Here is a 26,262-nt window from a genome sequence, read left to right on the forward strand (position 1 = left end):
TCTCTCTCTCTCTCTCTCTCTCTCTCTCTCTCTCTCTCTCTCTCTCTCTCTCTCTCTCTCTCTCTCTCTCTCTCTCTCTCTTTCTTTCTTTCTTTCTTTCTTCCCCGTCCCTCCCTCCCTACCCTTTTCATTATGACATGTAAGATTATTGCAATGAAGCTTTTACCTGTATGTAATAAAAATCTGTATATTTATCCCTGTCCTATTATGATATATTTTTCCTGTAGTGCCTAATAATATACTACTCAGCATCATTTGGAAGTGTAAGAGGGCATTCACAGTGATTGCTTTTGTTATTAGAAGTATGTAGATAAGAAATGAATGCAGAAATTGTCATTGGAAATGCAGTAGAACTGATGCAAGAAGTCAGTGGAGAAGAGATTCCTGCATTTACCCAGATACCATTGGAAGAATAGTGAATGCTAAGAAAGACTAGTATTGCATCAGCAGGAAGAGATAAATGATTGGATAATAACCAACCTTAGATTAATTTAGGAAAGGGGAGAGAAGAGAGTTTAAAATAATAAATGTCTCAGAGTTAACAAAAGTGTTAGACGTTAATCAGGAGAAACAAAAGAGGTGAAAAATTTACTGTTTGGGTAGGGCCATTGACCACTTCAGAGAGAGATTCAAGATTAAAAGCAAGTCTAATTATAGAAAGTTAAGATAAAAAAAATAGAAAAGTAATATCCAGGGTGTTTTGTAGATAATTAAAATGTATTTTGGTAAATCCTATGTTCTACTTGGTTGCCCCTAATTTACAATAGGAGGGCTTATAGAAATTTCTTTTCCTTATCTCCTTCCTCCATAACCACAGGCAAGGCTTGACATCACTCTAAACTGTTTTTCAAAATAAAAATATTCTCGTGAGGACAATTAATGACTTCAGAGAAGATATTTTTTTTTGCTGCAGGAAAAAGTTGAGCACATTACTAGTTGTGTGATTCAGCATCAGTCACAGCTGGTGTTAAGAATTAAGAATACATAGACTTTGCTTGACATGTCTTTTTCTTGAAGCTGGTAAAATAAGAGGCGCTTTAGCCATAGATAGATAAATCATAATAATAATAAATATTAAACTCAATATTAATCCAAACATACAGAACTTATCTATTGTACTTTGAGAAATAGGTTAAACACATATAGTGGAAGAGAATGACTGTGATAGAATTGACTGGCAGTGATAAAGTCTCTTTCTACTATTTCAGTTGGTATAGTATGGATGGGGTAGGGTAGGTGGCACAAATAATTCTTACAGAATGGAGAGGATTTTAATTCAAGCTAGGCTTACCTGAAATATTCTTAAATGTTGTGAGTTGGACCAATTGTATGAATTTGCAAATGATATTGCCTTGCAACATGGCCATATTATTTTCAGTTTTTTCCCTCTTCCTCTAAATACAAACATTGCCAGTTTGATTGCTTAGCAGTTCTGTCAGATTTGAACTTTAAAACCACAGTAACAATGTCAGAATGTATTATAATTCCAACAGGCACTTCTGAAGAGATAAAAATAAAGGACAATTGCCTCATTTGGGCTGTTGATTAAAAGAAGGAATTACCAGCTATTTTATTCAAATATTTGTGAGGTTGCTTACCTTCCACCAAAGGGCCAAACATCTTAAAGTGGAATTTCACAAATACTCAACAGACTTTATGATAGGACCAAAATTCTTTATCAAATCATAACATTCTGCCTGTTTGCCAAAGTGTTTACCTGTTGCTTCATTTGTTTCCCTCATGATTTCAAAGAAAAGCAATAGGGTTGGTCAACCCAAAATGGAGTGCACTGTTGAGTCAGTCATTCAGATAAGGCCATAAAGATGTTTTAAGCACTAAATTCCTATCTATATTATTTTATAGATTTTTCTCTAATATAAGCTTTGCATCTCTGTAATTTCAATTTTCTTGCTTTATCCTAATAGGTAACCTCAGTTGCAGGTATCAATGTATATGGCAATGCATCCACAGTCCAAATAGGTAATATTTCAGGATATATAGATACCCCAGATCCACCAACAATTATCAGCTATTTACCAGGACTTCTGTATAAATTTAGCTGTAGCTATCCTTTGGAATACCTAGTCAACAATACACAACTTGCTTCGTAAGTATGAATATTAGATTGATATTTAAAGAAATGACTACTGTTTTGTAAATCAAAAGTTACTATGATTGCTCAATTTTTATTATGAAACCGCTCAGATTTTAGAGAAGTGGAATTGGTTGTATTCTATAAGCATATTACATTCCTAGCACAAGACAAATGTTAGCCCTTTCCCTTTGCATACATAAAATTGTCATCACTCATGAGAATTTAGAGAAGGGAAAAAAGAAAGAAGACATGGAGAAAAACAGTATTAAAAGAACGTGATTCCCAGGATTTAGTTTACCATTTGATTTGAACTACGTCTGTTGTTTTACAATAAAATTTGCTTCTAAAATATTTATTAACCAGAAAGCAGATATTTAGCTGCTTCGCTGCACATAACTGAACAAAACAGTTGTTGAACTGATTTACTTTAGATATGATTAATTTTTACACAACAAAATTTTAATACACAGCTCAGAAATAAATGCTATCCTATAAATTACTGGATGACTATTTTGTCTTCATTTCCTAATTATTTGCTTCATGCATTCATTGTTCCTTCTGTGAGGAAGATGAGCAGTTGCGAAATTTGATAAATAAATAAAAATTAGCTTATATGCCTTATTTTAATATGAAAAAGCATTGAATGTGTGTGACATATTAAATAGCCTTGCTTTCTAATCTATTCATAGGTCATCAGCTGCAATTTCTGTAAGAGAGAACAATGGTACATTTATAAGCACTTTGAATCTGCTCCTTTACAATGTAAGTAGAGATAAATGTTCTAAACAAATTTGTTCTGTTATACAAATGTTCTAGACATCTTTTTGCTGTTTATTTTAAAAAAAATTAAAGTCCTTAAACTTGCATGAAACTTCTTTCATCAGCGATAAAGGGAAATGTATCCGGTTTAATGAAACTTTCTGAAAGTCTTTAACATCCAAAAGCCATTAACAAGCAATTTCCTAAGGTAGTTAAGAGAGGAAATATGAAAACCCAGTGTACATTTGAAGATGCCAAACCTTGATTTAGACAAGATGACTTTTTCTCAGTTTGCTCAGCTCTAAAACCTGCAAGAGAACACTGTCTGGTGATGTCCTCATGGGAAACCTCGATGTGCGGCTGTTCTGGGCAATCCTGGCTCCTTTCTTGCTCTAGAGCAGTGGTTCTCAACCTGTGGGTCGGGACCCCATTTGGGGTTGATCGACCATTTCATGGGGGTCGCCAAGCAAGGCTGTCCGCCATTTTTTTTGTCCGCCATTTTTTTTGTCCGCCATTTTTTTCCCCTTTTCCGGCGGGTGCCTTACCTCCCTTGGGTTGGGCCAGCTGGTGGTCGGCCTGCTCCGTCTCTGCCACTTGCCAGCTACGCCTCGGCCGGCGCAGGGGGTGGAACCACGCATGTGCGGCGCTCCCGGACAGGGAAAGTCCTTGACGTACGACCGGTTGGGTAGTCCTCGACTTACGACCGGTTTAGTCCTCGACTTACGACCGGTTTAATCCTCGACTTACGACCGGTTGGGGGTCACGGCATTAAAAAGGTTGAGAACCACTGCTCTAGAGAAGCTTCCTAGGAGCTGACTCCTCTTTCTGTTGTGACTCTTGGCTCTGGATTCCACAGAGAGTAGGTGTTCATCCTCTTTTTCCAAAGTAAAACTGGCTGAACCACCTTTAACCTTTTTTTCCACACAATTAGTTTCTAGCATTTAATCATTCTTTTTGGCTCTTTTAAATGAAACTAACCTTTAAAGGTACAGTAGCTAGAATTTCACTTTGATCAAATTAGAATAAAATGAAACTCACTAACTACCATGATTTGGAAATGAAACTTGATAAAATTGTTTCTGTCTCTTTGATAGCTGTGTCACACTGCTCATATTCAGTTTATAACCAATGAATATCCCATGATCTTTTGCACAAGTACTGCTACCAACCAAGGTGTTATCCTATACTGGAACATCTGAGTTTTATCTGATAAGTGACCAATTTTGCACCTCTCTGTTAAATTTTGTTCTGTTTAGAATATCTCAAACATATCTCAAGCAAGATTATTTTGAGTTTTATTTCTGTCATCTTGTATATTAGCTATGCCATCAAATTTTGAAAGATTGATAAACATTTTCTCCATAACTTTATCCAAGTCATTAATAATTTTTTGGACCAGTAAAGAGTCTAGGATTGTACTTTCTGGCATTCAGCTTGATCCAATTTGATATAAAAACCTTTGATTGTATTTTCAAACCAAGTATGCATCCAAAATCATGCTATCCAATTTCCTTTTTTTCAGAAGGAAATTTTGGGCTATGAATTCTTGACCTAAATCTTTTGTCAGTGTATAAACAAAATGATTATTATTATTGGTGTTAATTATAATTATAATATGGAACCATAGTATTGTGTCTCTTACGTTTTGTTCAAATTTTAACTTAAAAGAAACAAGATGACAAAACAGTGACATGGATAGAATGAAACATATTGAACATATAGGTAAGGATTATAATCTGGATAATGATGGTGATAATGATAAACAACAGTAATAATAATTCCAATTTTGTTTTCAGTTTACAATGGAATTCTGATTAATCTGCACTAAGACTGGACCATCTGCACTGGGCAACAGTAGTTCAACTGATTCAGTTATTCAGCCTGGGTGGAAGTTCCACAAGGTTTTCAGAAGCTGCTTCACAAATCACATTTCCATTGTAAAAGAAGGCACTTTCCCTGTTATCATAACCATGCTTAGACTAATGACCTGATTAAAAAAATATATAGTCATAAGTAATGATACAGCAAATATAATTACAGTTTTTTAAACTTGGGGAAGCAACTTGTGTCATTTCAGAACTTTAACTCTCAATAGTGAGGGTATTCCCAAAAAACATCTACCCCTAATATAAATCAATGTTAATTCTATTCTATTGAGACAGCTAATATTTTACATTGTTCTTGATGGCAGATAATGCTTTCTATTTTTAGCATGATAATTAAATTTGAATATATGTAATTGAAAAAAATTGTATTGAATAAATAGGGTCATTGAGTGGGAAATGTAAAGAATTTAACTGATTTTTATTTATAAGGCCAATGCTAATCCTCCAAATCTTATTTTGTGTTGATTAGAATTTTTCTTTATTCATTCAAATATATAATTTTTAAAAAAATCATCTTTCTATCTCTCAGCTGGTAATTTACTAAATTACAATTACATTTTCAAGATTATTATTCAGCTCATCATGGACCTAGAATATAATTCATGCAGTTGATTTAAAAGTCTGTTCTTTAGATTTGGAGTGTAATGAATGAGGTATAAGTATGATAGAGAATAATAGTAACTGTAGTTAAACAAATGTCTTGTTTTGCTTTCTAGTGATATGCAGTTCTACAGACTAGATTAAAATCTGTTGTATTAAAACTATTACTTCCACTCTTAAAATAATGTATGTTACACAATCAGAGAGAAAGGAGCAAATTTCTTAAAATTTTGAGAAGAAGGAATATTATATTGTCCTGAAAAAATTGAAATAAATTAGTTTCATTAAAGCTCATGATAACCTGCTCTTAGGACTAGTCATAGCCAGTACTTTTTGCCAATTTGTATTCTGATTTTCGGTTTTTATGCTCAAAATGCTATTGCAGTAAGTTTTATACACTGATCTTGTAAATGAGAACCAGTTTCGTATAGTAGTTAAATGCTATTCTAGAAATCAGGCACCTGTAAGTCTTAGTCTCACCATAGGCATGAAAACTGCCTGGGTAACTTTGGATTGATTACTCTTTCTCAATCCAACCCAACTCACAAGAGTTTTTGTTGTGGAGAAAATAGGAGGAGAAAACAGTATTATGTATATCACTACCTTGAGTTATTTATAAAAGTAAAAAAAGTAGGATAAATCTAATATATAAATAAAATAAATAAAATCATATGGACAAGGCAAGTGTACCTTCCTCCATAGCAGATTACTCCCCTTCAGTAATGTTTAACTAGCTTTGCTTCTTGTGATAAAACATTTTGGAAGCTTTATTGGTGAATAGCTTTCTGATGCAAAGAGGTGTACAAATTATTCATCTTGGATCCCCCCCCACTCCTTGTAGAGCAGATGAGCTGCTAACCTCTAAGATGGTAACATCTGTTAGATATTGTTCTAACTATAATCAGTTTTTTCCTTAAAAACAAAGAACTTAACAAAATTGTTTTACAGCATGTAATTGGTGAGTACCATATATCAGTTTATGTTTCCAGCTGACTCATACCCCAAAACATTAGAAAACCATGTTTTTTCAGCTGGATAACTCAAGAATTAACACAGTCACTTACTTCCGGGTATGAAAAGACCAATAGCACTGTTAAGCCATGTACACTACTTTAAAAATATAAAGGCTATGTTCATTCTGAATGGCACATTTCTGTTTATAGTTTAGGCATGATATCAAAGAATTAGGAAATGGGTTACATAGGTGTAGGGGATTGCTATTCAGAATTTGTATAATTTCTTTTGGATTTTTTTTATAATCCAGCTTCATTTATTTATATATTGGGTTACATTCTCTCATAGTCTAGCATGAGAAAAACATAAAAGAACAGAGGCTCTTTTGTTTTAAACATAATGAATTTAAAGCTTCAAAATAAATTAACCTTTATTTTGTCAAAAAGGGGTATCAAATTTTACAAAAATGTGTATATGCATTTTGAACCTTTAAAATTAGATAGTGCTAATAAAGGGCTTGTAACATTATTCTGAGGTAAAAAAAATTGAAAGTGGTCCATATGGTAGGAAAGAGGTGTGCCAAATTTTAAACAGATTTTAAATAAAATGAAAGGATGTTGATAAGAAATTAGTCTGCCCATTCATGAGTGCTTTGGAAATAATGGTTATAGGATTGCAGCAGAAATGCTAGCCCAGATAAGCCCATTATGGAACCATTTAGTGCTAGAAATTTGGGTGACAAGAAACTCTTTGTTAAGGAAACAGTAAAATAAAGGTCTCTGTTCACTTGTCAGATTTCTCCACTCCCAAAGTCGTAGTGAATGGGAGAAGGAGGGTTACTAATAGCTGTCTTATTGCAAGGCATTGTTTGCTGACTCCAATATCCATTCTCTACTCATTTGCTTTCTGCAGCAAGTCTTTTATAGAAATCACAAAAGTTATTCCCTTTTGAGCACAATCCCCTGTGTTGTCATCTTTTTGATGTTCCTGATAAATAGATTGTGATATGCTCTTCGGAAGGACACATACTGGAACAGAGTAGATTCATACCAATTTGCCCTGGTGGTGTTTGTGTAATTATAATGTAGCTCCTTAAGCAATAATCTATGTGAGGCACTCTGAAAAAGAATGTGTAGCACTTTGGGGCACTCTTCTATCCTCAACTTTCACATATTGGAATGAAATGTTTATAAGGAAAGTAAAGATCATTATATTGCATTATACAGTGCATTGCACTGCAAAATCGTGGTTATAGTTTCTTGTAAATTTTCCTTTTTCCACATTGTAAGGTTAGAAGTGAAGATCCATATTTGGTAGAATAGCTTCTCTTTCTTTTAAAAGAAATAAATGCTGATAGTACGTTAAATGTACCTGAAATTTGTCAAAGCTAATACTTGACATTCAATTTGAGAATTATATTTGCAAAACAAAATTGACATTCTGCTTAAGTAGAGGGTTGCAGCATTGGATTAATTCCTTGTGTGGTGTTGGTGCTCCTAATGAATTCATACATATGTATAACTCTACTATTTGATTTATTAGGATTACTTGGTGAACAAGGGATACTTTTGAGAAATGGTTGTGTTAGGGTCAAGATATTACTCTATGAGGAGCATAATTAATTAAGCATGAATATGAAATATACTAATTTCCATATATTAAAATGTAATATACTGTAGTGCTGTGCTGTGTTTGCTTAATGAATTAAGGTTTACTGTAATTATCCACTACTGCCTCTGAGTGACTTAAATACTACTAAGCAAGCGTGCATTCTGCGATTAATAAAACAAAAAGCTATTGGCATATTCCCTTCATTATCCCTACTTTTTTTTGACAACAGTATCACTTAATAAATGCAAATACTACNAATATACTGTAGTGCTGTGCTGTGTTTGCTTAATGAATTAAGGTTTACTGTAATTATCCACTACTGCCTCTGAGTGACTTAAATACTACTAAGCAAGCGTGCATTCTGCGATTAATAAAACAAAAAGCTATTGGCATATTCCCTTCATTATCCCTACTTTTTTTTGACAACAGTATCACTTAATAAATGCAAATACTACTGTAAATGTACTTTGACATTTCCAGACATAACAATTTAATAAAAAATATAAAAGGGAACATAGGAAATAAAACAGATTTGGAAGAAGCATCATTACAAGGAGATAATAATAATGCCCCCGGAGTCAAAAAGAACTGACAGTCAACAATTTGAATTCATGCCAGAATTCAGAAGAACAAGCTGAAGAACAAGGCACATAACTTAAAATATAATTTGATCTATATCTTTTATATCAATGTCATAAAAATGTGGCTTAGTAAAATGATAGGTAATTAAATCCAAGTGATAATTTAAGTGCTCTATAGGCTGCTACGCTTCTCAGGTACATACATTTCTTTTTATCAGCACAGCATTCATATATAACCTTGTAATTTTGCAGTTGTAAAGTTACCTGGTTTTGATGCTTGATGAAGCTAGAAGGGATTTCATTCAAAGCAGGAACTCCAGATTTTTAACAGATGTGTTTTCACCATTTAATTGGATATTAAAACTTGCAACCTACTGATTTTTTAGGCATTTATAGGCATTTTTATTTTTATGAATTTTAAACTAATTAAACTAAAACATACCCTCGTGCAATAGAATTCATGAAATGGTAAAACTGTAAAGTTAATCATTGCAATAATAACTAACAAGGAAGAAAAGAAAAACTGATGACCCTCTGGTAAATTATGCTGTAACCATCTATTTTTTTTTATCATATTCCTCTTCTTTTATCCCTTTGCTGGGAGAAAACTCTGTGACAACTATCAGTTTTCAGCAATCCATTATGGCAAGCCAGGCAGCAGGAGCAAATCCAAGCCCTAACCCTAAAAATCCACTGTTTTTAATTTTGATAGAGACGTAATATTCAGAATATTGTCAAAAATGTCTCTGTAACAAGTAATGGTCAGACCAAAGATATATTAGTAATCTTACTAATTTCACTCACAATAGACAGATTTGATGTTATTTTTATCTGTGATGTTGCTATAATATAAGTATTTCATGGGAAATGTGTCAAAATTATATCTGTCTCCCAGTATTTTTCATATATAGTATATCTTGACATACGTATTCAGTGATCCCACTGAAACACTATCCAATACAGGGTACATTGTACTTAGGGTTTAAGTGGGGTCAGATATAACTCTTAAATTGAGGCACAATAATTTTGAAATTCATTATTCCAGCTAATAACTAAAGCTAGTATCTAGAAGGATAAATACAACTTTATGAAAGAATTTTAATGTATGTAATAAAAGCATCCTTGCAAAAGAAATTAATTCAGAGTCCTGTACATTTGTTTAAAATTCCATGATGGGATAAATATGAGAAGACCTTTCAAACTGTGAATCAAAGTAATCAATTTAAGTATCTGTTCATATATTCAAAGGATCCTAGAGAGACTATCTAACTAAGCAATCTTTAATTTGAATCAAAATGGGGTAATTTCAAATCTATTAGTTAAGGACTCCTACAAATTATTACACCAAAATAAAGGTCATAGAGATGTTTTGCAAAATTTGGATAGCTCGATATAATAGAACAAATATTTATCAAGTTGCAATTTTATGCACACTTATCTGGAAATATCCTAGTAAATTCAATATGCCTTTGTTTTGTTTAAGGTCAAGTATAAAGCTGCATTTTAAGTGTAATTTATTTGCTTATTTATTTTTTAAAAAATGAGATGCTACCCAATCTTATTTCAAATTTCAATCCAACATCTAGAATTTAATTTATCTTCTAGTATAACATTTCAAATGATCAAAACCAAGTATTAAATATGTAGCTAATAAGATGTAAAAATCTAAAATTGTTTTGTCATGAATGCCAATGAGTTTAGTACAATAATTTCAACATAAATTGGTTTGTATATTAGCAAAAGTAGGGATTATAAAACTGTTCCTACTGTCTCAATATCTTTTTGGTATTAAGGAGAACTCTAGATAATGTTTTTTTTAAAAAAACATTGCTAAATTGAAGAGACAGATTATTTGTATGTTAATGCATTTTATAGTTTGATATATAAATTCAATGTGACACTTTTTAACCATTCACTTATCTTGGTTAATATTTGATTTAGTTCATTTACATATTGTCTGGTACCATTTGTACTTGCCACAAAATTTTCTGAAGATCTTATCTCTAAAAATCCTGACATATGCTCCCTATAAACTACAACATTAAGTGCATTCATGCAAGTGCATTTGGTCATATTGAATTATGTCAGTGCACTGTTCCAGTTTTATGTGGAGCCCAATACACAATGTAAATCAGTGAAAGCCAAAAGCTATTTGTTTGCACAAGTTCCATTTATTTTAAATGATTGCAACAAATGAGAAAAATCATCATGGATTTCTGTTTTATGTGAGGCCCAGATTAAATTTTTATTGCAAACATGGACACATGAACCTGGGCTACAACTTTTCCTCTGAAAAATACCTACAGCAACTACTGTTTTAAGAAAGATGTAGAAAATCAGTCTAGTCTTCTCTTAGTATTTTTCTCAATAGTCCCTTTACAGTCATTTGGTTAGTGATTATGTTTGCTTTTAAGTGGATAAAAAGGTACTGGGGGAGCAATTTTGAGGGAAACTGTATAAACAAATTATAAATTACACTTTGTTCAATGCTATTTCCCTTTCCTAGGAGGAGATAAATTCCTAGGGTTTCCACTGATATTTAAAAGTAGTGTGCACTAAAAGTTCCTTGCCTTGCAGAGAACTATGAATTATCTTTTTTCCTTTCTATTAGAGTTGCTATGCTCCAAGCAGACTACATTTTACATTTCTGCAATTTCATTGTGACTTCTGTGTTATGACGTTGCTACAATATTTGCATTTACTATTTTCTTGTAGGACTCTACCTACAGCCAACAGCTGATTATACCTAATACAGGACTACCTTTGAAAACAAAAGTTTTTGCAGCTGTAAGAGCAACAAACCTAGATGGAAGGTACTGCCAATTATAAGGATCAGTTGGTTTTGCATTTGATACTCCTAACACATCTCCGTCCAAGCTCCTTGTGCTATAATGACTTGTGAACTTATGACGTTCACACTGGTTGAGTTCACAAATTGTGCCTGACCAGCCTGATTATTGGCTAACTTGTTTTCTAAGTTCATCCAGCATTGCTGTTACTGAACCAAATGTTTTATTTTATTTTATTTTATTTACCATATTTGTTGTACCTTGCTTTTATTATTGGTCCTGGATTGAATTAAATAAATAGTTAGATGGGCTAGGTTCATCCAACATGCTAGGCTACAAAACCCAACTGAACAAAAGACAACTCCCATGAACTCTCCAAAACAAGCAACCAAAAAAACCTAACCTTTAGTTGAATACTGTTTGAATAAAAGCAGATCACTGGTTTAGCTCGTCCAGTATCACTAACTCTAACTTATCATGGATAACATATCAGGATATTGGGCAAAAAATATTTTTCCATTATATGCTATCCAATTCTTTAAATAAGAATTGATAGCTTTAATTACTGCAAATGTATAAAGAACTTGAGCACATAGTTTAGGCATATGACATATGATATTCAGAACTGAGCTTTTCTTTCAGCTTGTCAAAAATCTGTACTCAGTCTCACACTTTAATTGGTTCATAGTTTACATTATTTTAAAGTTGTGGATATTGAATATTGGATGGGCTCACATATTAATATAAGCTACAAACTATGGTTTGCCGATTACAGTGGCTAGTCAATTCACATCATATCAAATTCAGACCCATGTTATAACTAGAGTAGTGGCCAAAATTGTGGAAATCTTTTGGGAAAAGTGTATTTTTGAGGTTTGATGGCTAATAACACCACTTTTTTGGGGGAGTAGTACCATAAAATTATATATCAATGGAAATATAATTTAATCAAGAATGTAATGCAACAAAGTTTGTTCAATTATCTGTACTGTATTCTATGAAAAGTTATAGCCAAATAACCAGAAAAAGGAAGCAAAATTTGCTTAGGTTGATATCAGGTAACTTTCCTTCATCTGATTGTAGCCAATAAGCATGAGTGTTTAGAGAGCCAATCAGGTGTCATCTTGTTTTGACAATGAGCCAATCAGATCACAGTAAAATTCAGTATTGATGTCATCTGTTGAAGCTGAGAGGAGGACATTTGTCAGGTGTTATGTGATCGCTCTCAAGTTGGTTGGGGTTTTTTTGTGTTCTTTCATTTAGTGAGCTTGTAAAATGTAATAAAATTAAAGTAATGATGCAAAGAGTTGACTGGTTGCCCAGAAAGCGATGTAAAATAGTGTTATTAAGTGAACAAGGCTACAGTTATAAATAAATTAGAAGAAAAATTGGTGGAAACTTAACCAAAGGTGGCATTTCTACTGTACACTTTTCCCAAAAGGTTTTCACAATTTTGGCCACTACTGTAAGTAGGATTTATGAATCCACACAATCTGCAGGTGTTCATTCAGTTATTTTCTTCTATATTCAAACACAGAATCTACCTCAATTTTTAGGGGATAAAAATACACATTGTATGGCTAAAATGTAGAATTGTGTGGTGCACATATCTATTAATCTTTCAGCAGTTAGAAGTCTCCTATCTTAGTAGTAGGTAGTAATTTCTAGCATAATACTGGTATTTGATACCTGCCATTTCTAGGATGACTTATTTTTTTTTTTAAAAAAAAACTTGTTCAGAAGGCAGCCAATTCACTTAAAACACATAACAGAATAACAGAGTTGGAAAGGACCTTAGAGATCTTCCAGTCCAACCCCCTGCTCAAGTAGGAAGCCTATACCATTTTAGACAAATGGTTCTTAAAAACCTACAGTGATGGAGCACCCACAACTTCTGGAGGCAAGCTGTTCCATGATTAATTGTTCTCACTGTCAGGAATTTTCTCCTTTCTAGATTGCTTCTCTCCTTAATTAGTTTCCATCCATTGCTTCTTGTCCTGTCTTCAGTTGCTTTGGAAAACAGCTTGATCCCTTCTTCTTTGTGACAGCTCATTAGATATTTGAACATGAATACTTAACATGATTACTAATTTTTACAATACATAGAACCATAAGCTAACCAAACAAACAATAAATCAAAATAAAAAAACCCCTACCCAAGTTAACATGTTGTGCAAATCCATTTACCCAAAAGGTTTACCCAAAAAAGTTACAAATGTACAGTTACTAAAACACAGTATATACATGAAAGAGTTTAATGAATTAGAAATAGTGTTTTAATTGTTAATTCTTTTTCTTTGGCAGATGGAATGTTTTGATGGATTATTGCTACACTACTCCATCTGGAAATCCAAATGACAATTTGCGATATGATCTCTTCTTTAGGTAGACATTTTTAAACAGCATGTTTATATTTTACATGGTTGTGATGGATTACACAAAATATATGGATTGTTTTAAAAGTAAACTCAAAAGTTTTAACTGCTTAAATAAAATATTAATTCCATTTAATAATTATTTACAGCATTAAAATGTCAGTTAATGTAACAAGTAATGCATACAGAGGAACTGAATCTTTGGAATCAGTGCAGAAATATGCATGTAAATAATGGCTATCTGCTAAGTCTAACCTATTCTATTTGCCTTCATCAATAAATATATACTAAGCAAATATTCTCAATTGATGGATTCCAATTTGCATTGAATTCAAAGTAAAAATGTATGGAGAATAATATTATAGGTGGATACAAGTCACACTGAATATATATTTTTTCTAGTACTGGAGGGAGTGTATATGTCAATTTCATTTATGTTGGAACATAAGCAAGAATGTACTCAAATCTGTTTACAATCCCCTTATAGCTGTTAGGCCATTATTTGTACAAAGAGAATACTAGGCTATATGGCTTTGGTCTGTTTTAAGATAGTCTTACTATAGGCTTTAGTACTATTTATACATATGTTAAATGCTTAGCATTAAATAGAATAGAATAGAATAGAATAGAATAGAATAGAATAGAATAGAATAGAATAGAGCTGGAAGGAACCTTGGAGGTCTTCTAGTCCAGCCCCCACTCAAGCAGGAGAACCTATACAATCTCAGACAAGTGACTGTCCAGTCTCTTCTTAAAAACCTCCAGTGATGGAGCACCCACAATTTCTGAAGGCAAGCTGTTCCCCTGATTAATTGTCCTCACTGTTAGGAACTTTCTCCTTAATTACAGGTTGCTTCTTTCTCTGATCAGTTTCCAACTATTGTTTCTTGTCCTGCCCTTTGGTGCTTTGTGACCACCTCTCAAATACTGGAATATTGCTATCATGTCACCCCTATTTCTTCTTTTCTTTAGACTAGCCAAACCCAAGTCCTGCAGCCTTTCTTCATATATTTTAGTCTCCAGGCCTTGGATCATCTTAGTTGCTCTTCTCTGAACTTTTCCCAAGATCTCAACATCTTTTTTGTAGTATGGTGACCAAAATTGGTTGCAGTATTCCAGGTGTGGTCTCACTAGGGTTTTATAAAACGGTACTAATACTCTGTCCATGATAAAACTCATTTGAATGCTTAACACCATACAGTGAAGGAAAAAGAAAGGAATGAAGAAAGACTTTCTGCAGTAACTATTCTTGGAACTTTATTTGTTTCATTTTGCATTTTAAAATGGTATTTAAGACTCATATTAATACAGTCTGCATGCATGATTACCACTATTCTTTCCAACAGTTCAGCACAGATTGATGTGGTTTATTATAATTATTCTTGCACATTACTGAATGTACATGTTCAATCAAAAACAAACATATGTGTGGCATGCAGATAAAATTTATATATGAAAATAAATAGTGCTATTTTTGCTTCAGAGTTAAGTGGACAGTTGAATAGGCATTGTGATAAGCACACAGTTTCCTTACAAACCCAACATTCTATCTACTGGTCTGTTCTGATTTGTCAGTAAATCTGGTCATATTTTTGACATATATTACTAGAGCTGAAACATATATTACTAGAGCTGACATATATTACTAGAGCTGTTCTTATGTTCAATAAGAATTTGTCTATATCATGGAAATATTTATGGATAACAAGAATTACCAAACAGCTATGAGAAATTGAGCAACTGTGTTTCATAAATTGCTGAATCTAGTTTTCTTGCTTTCTGAAAAGTCAACAGTTTTCCAATTTTTTAAAAAAACAATCATCATAAAGATGTAAAGAAATCTTATATACAGTAGGTATTGGAATACTACATTGAAAATTCATGTGTGATTCTGACACAATTTTCCTGATAAAAAGGAATGTAAGAATTTTGGGACAAACATTCAAAACATGTAGTTTTGAATGCAAGTTTTAAGTGGAAATTTTGATTGTAAGATGTAGGGAAATGTAAAAAATGTAGTGTATTCTTATTTACTGTATGTGTAAGTCCTGTAACTATGAATTATGTCAATTCATATTTAAATGTGAAGCAAATTAATTTTGTTCATATTCTGAGTTTATATTTGGCCTAAGGATGAGTTGCTGTAGTGAGAGAACTAGTCTCATATGGCACATTTATATCTGCAATATCTTTGACGTTAAACCTTTGAAATAGTCAACAAGGCAATACAAATAGGGTATGTTCAAAAGAAAGGTTATTCATTTATTTAAATGTGTAATATACTGTATAATTTGTCATGGAAATTGGTTTTCCTTATGTGAAAACTCTAGGTAATATCCAGTGCAGGTTTTTCTCAGAGGCAGATGTTCTTGCATCTTGCTGTATCTTGTATCCTCAGATGGTGTATAGAAAGAAATGCCAACAATTTCTAAAATATGGTATTGTTAATGAAATGCTATTCTTTTTTAAAGGTATTTCTCAAGCAGTGAAAGTTACTCATTTCATTTATTTCCTTTTCAGTTGTGACAAAGACCCTCAGACAACTATAATTGAAAATGGGAAGAGTCAGATGGGCCGATTTTCTTTTGAGGTGTTCCGCTTTGTGAAACATAAGAACCAGAAAATGTCTGCGGTTTTTCTACACTGCGTGACAAAGTTGTGCAGAGCGGATGACTGCCCCTTTCTTGTTCCAGTATGTTTCAGAGAGTTTGGGTAGTGCTGCAGCTTGAAGGTTTAACATTAGGGGATGCTTTTAAAAAGTAGTTGACTTAGTGTGTAATAAAATTCATGCCCTGAATGATAGATGAGTCTTCAATGTGGTGGTTACACTAAGATGAAATAATCAAACTGAATTCTGTTAGCTTTGGTGAACCTTGTTGTTCGTAGCTGATTCCTTCCACTTTCAGATACATTATTCATTTAACAGACAGGTAGGGCTTGGGAAATTATTAATTATAAACTATCAAAGAGTGATGTGAAAGTCAATATGTAATATGATTACCTAAAATTGAGATTCATCTTTCAATAAGCTTATGATGAGCAAAACTGAATCTAAAATAAAAACATTAATGTGAGGAGAGGCTTTATACAAATTCCTGAAGTGCTGGAAAATTAAGTATAATCAGTCACATCCAGAGACCACTGAGCAATGTTCAGAATACAAGGAGTGTTTGAGTCGCCTAAAGTAGGATGGGAAAATGGTTTTCACTTACTCTTCTTTCCTCTTGTGCTCTAAGAAATATATATTCATTTAGAAAGTATGCAACATCCTTCCTAATATTATTTTCTCCACTTTTTCCCCAGACTGAAGCTATTCTGTTTAAATTAAATTGTTCTATTTATATGTTGATTGAATGTCTTCATAGTGAATCAAATAACAAACATGCTGTTGATAAAATAGTGTTTCAATTTGGATTCAGTATTGTAGTTTTTGAAATATTTTACCCATATCTTTGCATAAAAGATATTCATATTAAAACTTTTAGCTACTCTTTTGCACCTAGCTTAGATTTATTTATCTAAAGGTGCTGTTACTTAAAATGATCATAGGACTGCCTGGAGGGCAAAAAATCAAGAATTTCCTTTCACAGAGCCAGATCTTCCTTTTCCCTTTCTTATGCTTAATTGCTGGAGTCTGTTGGAACCTCATCCCTCTCTGTTTTATATCTTTTCCTCAGTAATCCAGGTAATTAACAACTGTTATAATAGGGTATATTGCATTTTTTATTACAGAGATTCCATGTTGTGCCAATATGTTATCTCAACCTTTTGATTTTACTTTTGCATTGTATATTTTCAAATGTTCATCACTGTCCAATTATTTTTTTTATTTTGTAAGTATTCCAACTGAGAAAAATTATTGTTTGAATGACACATTCCATAGCTAGCAAATATTTCTCTAATCTTTTAAGTTTTCATTGTTTCCTTCCATGTTCTGCTGAAGTGCTGACCAACTCTTCAAAATAGATTTTCTGAATATGTAGAATAATGTAAGTTATAAAGAGGGTAATTGTGTTCTGAAAGGTTTGGTAACAGCTCAGCAAAGCCTGGGACATACAGAGGAGAACATTCAAGTGTAAGATTATGGAAATAATTTCCTACTTATGTTTTATGGGAGTATCTCTGGATGGAGACTCTTCAGTAAAGAATTAGTGAAAGAAGCATTTGGTAGCCTGAATTTAATCTGCTATTCACCAACCAAATGAGGAGTAATTTGAAAAACTCCTAGATGAGATTCCACAAGGACAATAAGGGACGACAATGCAATATATAACTATTATACAATAAAATAAGTTCAGAATATGTTAAGAAATAACCAAGAATAAACTACTGTATATTCAGCAGTTTTCAAATGTTTTGTTGCAAGGAAGATTCTTTTAAGCAAGAGGGTTTTGCTTTTAGTTTCTATGCAAAGTTAAAATGGAACACCAGAGAAAAACATTATTTCTACCTGCTCTGAATCATAATTACTTTGATTGAAACTTCTAGACCTGCAGTAATAGAAAAAAAAGAGATGTGGTGAAGCGAACCACTTGGATCTCTCAGAGCATTTCTGGAAGTGCAGTAATATCTGCTGGCCCCATAATTACGAGAACTGGTAAGGACAACCATCCTACGTGATTTCTAAAATATAATGTGGATAATTTCCTGTTCAAGAATAGACTCTACACTTGTATTTGATTGTTTAATTCTCATATGACTACTATGTCTATGTAAGGCAGTTTTGACTGACATGCTGCTCATGAAGGAGAAGATTGAAGTGTTTCTCTGGAACAAGTTTATGTAAACTTGTTTGACAATTGTCATAATTAGAAAAGGGTTTTGCAGGACTCAAGCATGACTTGAGTTGAAGCCTCTAAAACTACTAGAGGAACAAGAGATGTAAAGCAATATGGGTGGCTTTGCTTTTAGAAGCAAGGACTTCATTTTGCGTTGAATAATAGATTTAAATTGTGCAACTTCATAGATTCATCGGTTTGAGAGTATGAGTTCTCTGTAAATTGGATGTTCTCAACTTGGGACTGCCTGCATAGATCTCATAGATTCAGAAAACAGATTATGCAGAGATCAGAATCCTGCAGAGAACCTGCATAAATATAGCTGGATCTTCCTTTCAGTGACTCATCATCCCTAAAGTCATCAACATATGAATTATGTAGGTGCAATAAAGCAACTAAAAAGCCCACATTTTTATTTTCCTATTTCATTTCAGTGTATTTTACAGTGTGCTGTACTTTGAATGTTATAATAGTACAATGGCTATAACTTTTACCTTATAGATAGAGTTTTCTGTTTTGAAACCTGATATAAATTTTTGTTTTGATGAATGTCTTCTTAATTGTGAATTTAGACTTGGGGGTCTTAGATCAGTTATTCCTGTTTAAAGTATCAACAATTTTGTCTGAACACAAGAAAATGAATACCTTCAAACTAAAATGAATCTACTTTTGTATTTCAAACAGAGGAGATCCCAACCAACAATTCACAGCTTGGTAAGTTATAGCAATAGCAATAAATTTTCCCTAATTTTAAAAGAAATATTTGAATGTTATCCTAATTACTAGTCAAATACTTTGTATATAGGCTGATACATTGCAACATTTTCTGCTAATTTAAATGACAGAAAATGTTAAACATCCAATTAAAAGCTTAGTAGATCCCATCTTTTAAAAAGCATATGATATTTAAAAAGCCAGTCATAGTTCTGTTGATATTATTGTGATTAGACATAATATGTCATGAATTCCATGGGAGATGGTGAGAAAAAAAATGCTGTGGGAATGTTGCTGTGACCTAATATTAAGAAAGAAGGCACTGAGCTGAGATCAATAAAGCAGAACTGCTGCTCAACCCAGAATTCTGCTGAAGGCAAGGCTGAATGGGAAATGGTTGGGTACTTTTTCACTGATTTACCGCCAGTATCTTTAAAAAAATCTATTTCACCTAAATCAGTGAAAGAGAATAAAGTCTGCCAATTCCAGAGAGAAAATGAGGTTTATAACTTCTTTGAGAACACACTTTGAGAACTCACTTCCTTTGTTTTATTTTGTTTTATTTTGTTTTAATTTAGTTTTAAATTTATATACTTCCCATTTCACAAATTATGTATTTTATTTTGATTCTGACTCTTTTCACCTGAAATGGGGTTATTTTTGCCCATTGATTCTTTAACTATGAATATTGAGAAGTCAAATAACTTTAGCTGGATTGTTCTCAGAGCTTGTGAAATATTTTAACTCTTTCTTCTCTATTTCTTTCCTTTGTAGGAAGTTCAAATGGATTCTCTTTCCAGCTGAATTCAGTCACCAGTGCATTGATTTCAGGAATAGTAATTCTAGGAATTATCAGCACCATTTCTTGTGTACTGTCCTTCCTCCTTTTCTACAGAAAAGGGCATAGCAGTAACTTTATTTTGAGTGGTCTAAGAAATCCAGTTTTCAACTAGAAGGAACAAATAATTTGAACATTCTCCAATTGCCATAAAATGTATTTGCCTTGAAGTGTCACCAAGGTATCACTTTATTGTTATCAGATTCCAGTTATTCTTTCTAGTAATGTTAGGCTTTTATATAGATAAAAAGTAATAGAATTAACATTGTAGCTGTTTTCTGTCATTGATGTACCATGTATGTGAAAGAATAGGTATTCTGATGTTTTGCCAATGGGATCATTGATAATAGAAACTGAATCATAAAGGTAAAACAAAGCAAAATCCTTGTCTAAATCTATACATCTATATAAACCAGAATGCTATGAAACTTTCATAGTTCAATTATCCTTTTCAGAAAAGATGGTTTCTGTACTTACTTTCTACAAGATTATACACTGTATGTCAAAACTTTCTATTCATATCTCTAGAGGCATATATTTTTGATTTTTATATATTTATAGACATATAATTTTGTGTTGGGCAACACAAAACACTAGAGAACACCCAAAAGAAAAAGTGGTTATGATTATAATAGTTTGGAAAATGAGATTGAATGTTGTAAAGATAATCTTTTGCTTTGTTTCATCATAGCATCTGTTATAGAATAATGAATATTTTGACTGTACCTTGCCTAAACTAAATACTTTATATTGCAAATTCAAAACTCAATAATATAGATGGAAACTCTTCATTGTTTTAGATATGTGAGGGCAGGACAGGGCATGGACATCCCTCTCTTATTCTCTGTTTCTTTTTTCTTTAGAATTGTTTGAAAATTGTTTCCCTATTTTTAAACTGGTTTCTTCTTTTCTGTTTTAATGTAACCAGCTACAAAGAATTAAATCAAATAGTCAACTGCAGGAAGCCAGTAGAAACTGTGTCTCCCCTCCCCTCTCCTCCCTCTCCTCCCCTCCCCTCCCCTCCCCACTCCTCTCCTCTCCTCTCCTCTCCTGTTAATGGTACCTGTCATGCAGTAAGCTAATGAAGTATGGAGGTTCTTCCTGTTCCATTCATGGAAATTGCTGCTATCATTTATTCTGCTCAAAATTAATCCTTGAGAGACTTTTCTAGAGATGTTCCAAGGGCAGGATAATGTGAAACATAAAATAGCTAATAGAATGATTTTGAACAAGAAAATGGTATTTCACTTCTTATTTGATGAACATTACTTAGTTGTATGTTCTTCCTCTCCCTTCTACATTCTATCTCTAAGATGGTGAAAATAGATTTTCACTTAGGCTCAATATTTTCCTGCTTATTAATGGAACAATCTATAGAAAAGGCTGTCCAAACTTACTACTACTTAAGAAAGGAAAGCAAAAGTGTCTGCAAGATTTATGATTCTCATTTTGATTTACAGTAAGGTAATTTAAACTTTTGTACACAGGATGTACTTTTGGTTAAGTATGAAACTTTGGGTTACAGCTTGTTAAATTGGTTTATAGCACAGCTTATTGCTCTACAAAACCTTTCATATAGTTTCAAAATTCTTTTACTTCCAAATTGTGAAGGAATGATTTGCATATATTTATAAAAAAAACAGTTTGGACAAACCTCCACATGTTCAGCAAATTAAGCTTAAAGAAATCAGTCTGCACATTGCACTAATGAAATGGCCTGCTTGAACTTTTATTAATTAATGGCTTCCTACATTAATATCCTAAGATTATAGAAAAATTTGAAGTTTAATGAACTTTTACATAAATACTTGTTATAGTACTATTAATTCATAATCCTAATTTCTTCATTAAATTGACTGATAGCAGATTTATTTACCTTTAACATTACAGCTGAAACAAAATCGAGGTATGTTATCATCCAGTTCTACTCTGCATCTTTGATAAAAATCAGATCTAAATGTAGGTCATATCAACCAAAACAGAAATAGAAGGTGTTCTGTTTCTATTTCACGGATCAGTGGTAGTTATTAGTGGAATGTAACTAAGTTGGTTACATTCATGGACAACTGGTGCTAGTAGCAACAAACTAGAATCTCAAATTTAAAATTCCCACAGTGAGAATCTAGCAAAACATTACTGCAATTTGCTGCATTGTGAGTAATTTTGCATGGTGGCTTGTAGCCACTGGTGTAGCAAGACTAGCATACTGTCAGTCTCAGTCTTGTTGCACTCTGACAGGCTACCTATTTCTTAGCAGTTGCTGTTTCTAACACCAATCCTAGAAATAAATCTAGAGATTATTTCTGAATTATGATCTGAAATATATGATTTTAATTGCTTAATCTATATGACTCTTTTTTGTTCTAAAGCAGTGTTTTTCAAAATTGTCAACTCAGCACACTGACTGGAAAATTCTAGAAGTTGAAATCCACATATCTTTAAGTTCCCAAGTTTGGAAAATGCTGTTCTAAACTATCTGAAGTGGATTGTGTCTCATGGGTAAATTAATTTTTCACGTTCTACATGCAGAGAAATAGGCTTTTTAATATGAGCAGATCACTGACTGAAGAAAAAGAATTTGAAAACAACTGGTCAAAGCCAAATATTATTACTGTTTTTGCTTTACACCTCAAACTACTCTGATACACTTTAGACATGTCTTTCCGAACCTGGTAGTTTTCAAATGTGTTAGGACTATAATTTCAAGAATTCTCAGCCAATTAAAGTTAGAGAAATAGAGTCTCAAAACTTCTGGATTTTGCTGCTTTATTATCCAATGGTTTAGTTTTTAATACCAGGCATCAAAGAATGGAAAGTTAGAGATAATCTCTACCGTAAATCAAAATATTGATTGACAGTGTATGCCAGTCATAGGCTACATAATGCAGAACACAGCATAGCATGATAGGATGCAATTTGGATGTTAATTTTATGCTAACAATTTGGAGCTATACTCAGCATTACAGTGAACAAACTATATAACTGTACTGTGCACACTGCTCTAAACAATGTTGTGTATGGCTGTGTGAATGTACAGAAAATGTCAGGGTTATTTGAATATCATAATATTAAAAAAAACTGTCATGTTACTTAATTCTGAGTTCCAAATATTCATCCAATATCCAATAAGCACTGTATTTTTTTTACATGAAACTTGTGCATGGTTTTCTCCAATTTCAATACCTCAGAAACATGTACTTGCACTTCAGGGTATAAGTCTGATGGCATGTAAAATATGATTAATAAAGTAATTTGGAAAATAATATCAGAAAACACTGGTGTGTTGTCTTTGTTTAACAGCCGTAGATTAATATCTTCTAGTTTGGTGATTACATGTCTCAGAAGCTTCAGCAATGTACAGAGTCTGCAACTATTATCTTTAGATTTGAAGAGTGTAGATGAAGATTTTAGCATATTGATTGATTGACTATGTACCACCAAGTTGGCACTGACTCTCAGCAATCATAAGGATAGATTTTTTCCCCCTGCCTATTACTAACCTGGTCCTTCAGACCTTCCAGTAGTACATTATTTGCTGCTATAAATGAGTCCATACATTTTGTTACTGGTTATCCCCTTCTCTTTCTTTCCACCTTTCCCAGAATTAAACCCTTCTCCAAAGAGCTAGATATCACATATATGTTGTCCTGATTTAATGTCCACTCATAATGTAAATGTTCAAAGTTACAATAGCACTGAACAAAAATACTTATGATGGATAGCTGAGAAAGTCACAATGTCTCTGTAATCATGTGATCACAATTCAGGCACTTGGCAACTGGATCAGTTATGATGTCACAGTGGCACTATCAATCATATAATTGCCATTTGTGAACTTCGTTGTGGTTTCCCACAAGCAAAGTCAATATGGGACCTGGCAGAAGGTAGAAATGGCAATCATGTGACTATGGGACATTGTAACTGCATGGGATTTATGGAACTGCGGTTGTAAGTTGGTATGCTCATGTGATACCATGCCTTACAACATCATTAGCAACAGAATTCCAGATCCCAATTACCATTAATGGTAACTTTCTCCTAAATAGGATAATTTGAGCCTGGTAATTTGTGCCTTGAATGAGAATTTTGGGTTGATTTATTCAATGGAGTCATGTGTTTGTTTTCTTGGCTGTTTTTTATATTTATTACACAATTGTAATTTCTACATCAAAGGTTTTGTGATCATTTAATATTTGGATAATATGAATCATGTGGCATAGCCTAAATCTGAAACTTTTGTCATCTTTAAATGACAATCCCCCTTCTTTTTCAGTCATGGAAGTCATGGGCTAGACTTATCATCTGATACATTTTAAATCTTTCATTTTGAATAGGAGTCAAGTAATATGATTGACTTTAACTCAAGAGTAAATAACATTTTTGGCCTGAGTGCCTACTTAAACTTTGAATGGTAATCTCCAAATTAAAGGAGTAAGGGCACAAAAGAACACAAAACAAGGACTGATGTTGAAATAAAAATTAAAATGATTTAATGTAATTTAAAGTGAATTGAATTTCAGCAGGTAGTAACATGTCTGGGCTTGTATACTAAACAGGGACAGGCTTTGTTAATACTTCGATAAGACCTTCAGGAAATCCCAGGACTGTAGACTTGACTGGAAGTAAGTAAGTAAGTAAGTAAGTAAGTAAGTAAGTAAGTAAGTAAGTAAGTAAGTAAGTAAGTAAGTAAGTAAGTAAGTAAATAAGTAAGTAAGTAAGTAAGTAAGTAAATGAATACCTTGGAAGTATGGAATGGTACATTACTTCCAAACTGTGCCCTAAAACTGCATGAAGTCACCAGAGTTAAGCAGAAGTCAAGGGCATCTTTATATATTTAATAGCTGGCAGTACCTTTGTGGTGGAAACTGAGTAGGGTTGGCCTTGATAGCATTTGGTTGGGGCGTTACCCTGAAATTATAGGCTGTTGATTACTTAAAGAAACACAAACACATTTCTGAAGGCAATGGCAAACCTTTTCTATGACACAGCAAAGAAAACTGCATGGGTAGAATCACCAGGAATTCATCTCATTTTGAAAGAGGCAATGGAAACCACTTCCACACTGTTGCCAAGAAAACTATATAAATTTGTTATGAAGTCAAAAGAGATGAGATTGACTTGCATTTTTTAAAATGAAAATAAACCATAAAATAAATATGGTTATACTCCATCCATCAATCTATCCTTATTTTTTGGTTTTTGTCTTATTAAAATTATAATTTCCTGAGAGTCACACTCCTCCTGATATGTCTAGCTGGTCATTATGCATTTTCATCACCACTCGGATTGACTCAAATGAATTTGCAATATTCTGCTTAGAGTACAATTCACTTGTTTACAAGCCCAAAGTCATCATAACAAAGATGGGACAGTGAATTGGATTTTAATATTGTATACCACAAGGAATTTGAAATTAAGAAAGTATCTTTTTGCAGACAATCCTATATGTTCATAAAATTCTGAAGAATACATAATTACTGAACTTGGACAGAAAAATAAAGAGTATTAGACTTATATAACAAAAACAATAAGTATCTATCCAAAGTGCTAGGCCTTTATATATCTTTACAGAGATAAAAGATTCTTTAAACAGATAATTCCTTTTGCTTTTCAATTTACCTGGAGTGTCCACAGATTCTTTAAGATTTCAGCCAAGTATCAGGAGCAGTTTGAGGACATGGTGCACCCTGCTTCTTCTGCGTTTTAAAAGCAAGCCAGATTCACCTAACAACCAGATTACTAATTTATCAACTGCAGTGATTCTCTTAACAACTGTGGCAAAAAAGCTCGTAAAATGGGGCCAAACTCACTTAAGTGTCTCACTTAACAACAAAAATTTGGGGCTCAATTGTGTTCATAAGTTGAGGACTGCCTGTAACTGAAACTGAGTAATTTTGAGATCATGATGCTGTTTCTGGATTAAATTTTGCCTGCTGAACAAAAAAAATCAAGAAATCTGTTTAATATATAATAATAGCAGTTTGGGTAACTGAGAAAGTATGGGAAGATTGGTTTTCAAACTTCCTTCCTTAATATAACAATTTGTTTTCATTCTGTCTGCTATTGAGCCAGTGTGCTATAATATACATGTTAGATCCTACCTTGTGGCGATGAGGGTGGCGAGGTCTAATTACTACTCCACCCTCATTGCGTCATCAGATAACCGCCCGGCCTCCCTCTTCAGGGTGACCCGCTCTCTCCTTCAATTGAGGGAGGGGGGGATCCCCTGGAGGGGAGGGCCGAGGACTTTGCGCAATATCTGCATGACAAAGTCGCTCGGAT

General features: G+C 33.2%; 1 protein-coding gene across 1 annotated transcript in view; it reads left to right on the forward strand.

Annotated features, from left to right (window-relative positions):
* ZPLD1 (zona pellucida like domain containing 1) overlaps nt 1-20,095 on the forward strand; it is a 36,474-nt gene extending 16,379 nt beyond the window's left edge. Inside the window, exons 3-10 of the mRNA XM_015821789.1 lie at nt 1,926-2,107; nt 2,785-2,857; nt 11,202-11,299; nt 13,580-13,660; nt 16,171-16,342; nt 18,139-18,247; nt 19,113-19,142; nt 19,917-20,095. Of these exons, the coding sequence (XP_015677275.1) occupies nt 1,926-2,107; nt 2,785-2,857; nt 11,202-11,299; nt 13,580-13,660; nt 16,171-16,342; nt 18,139-18,247; nt 19,113-19,142; nt 19,917-20,095 (924 nt within the window). The remainder of the gene's footprint in view (nt 1-1,925; nt 2,108-2,784; nt 2,858-11,201; nt 11,300-13,579; nt 13,661-16,170; nt 16,343-18,138; nt 18,248-19,112; nt 19,143-19,916) is intronic.
* The last annotated feature ends 6,167 nt before the right edge of the window (nt 20,096-26,262 follow it).

This window comes from Protobothrops mucrosquamatus, unplaced genomic scaffold, assembly GCF_001527695.2.
Source record: "Protobothrops mucrosquamatus isolate PMUCROS unplaced genomic scaffold, P.Mucros_1.0 scaffold1400, whole genome shotgun sequence".
In the NCBI taxonomy this organism is placed as follows: Eukaryota; Metazoa; Chordata; class Lepidosauria; order Squamata; family Viperidae; genus Protobothrops; species Protobothrops mucrosquamatus.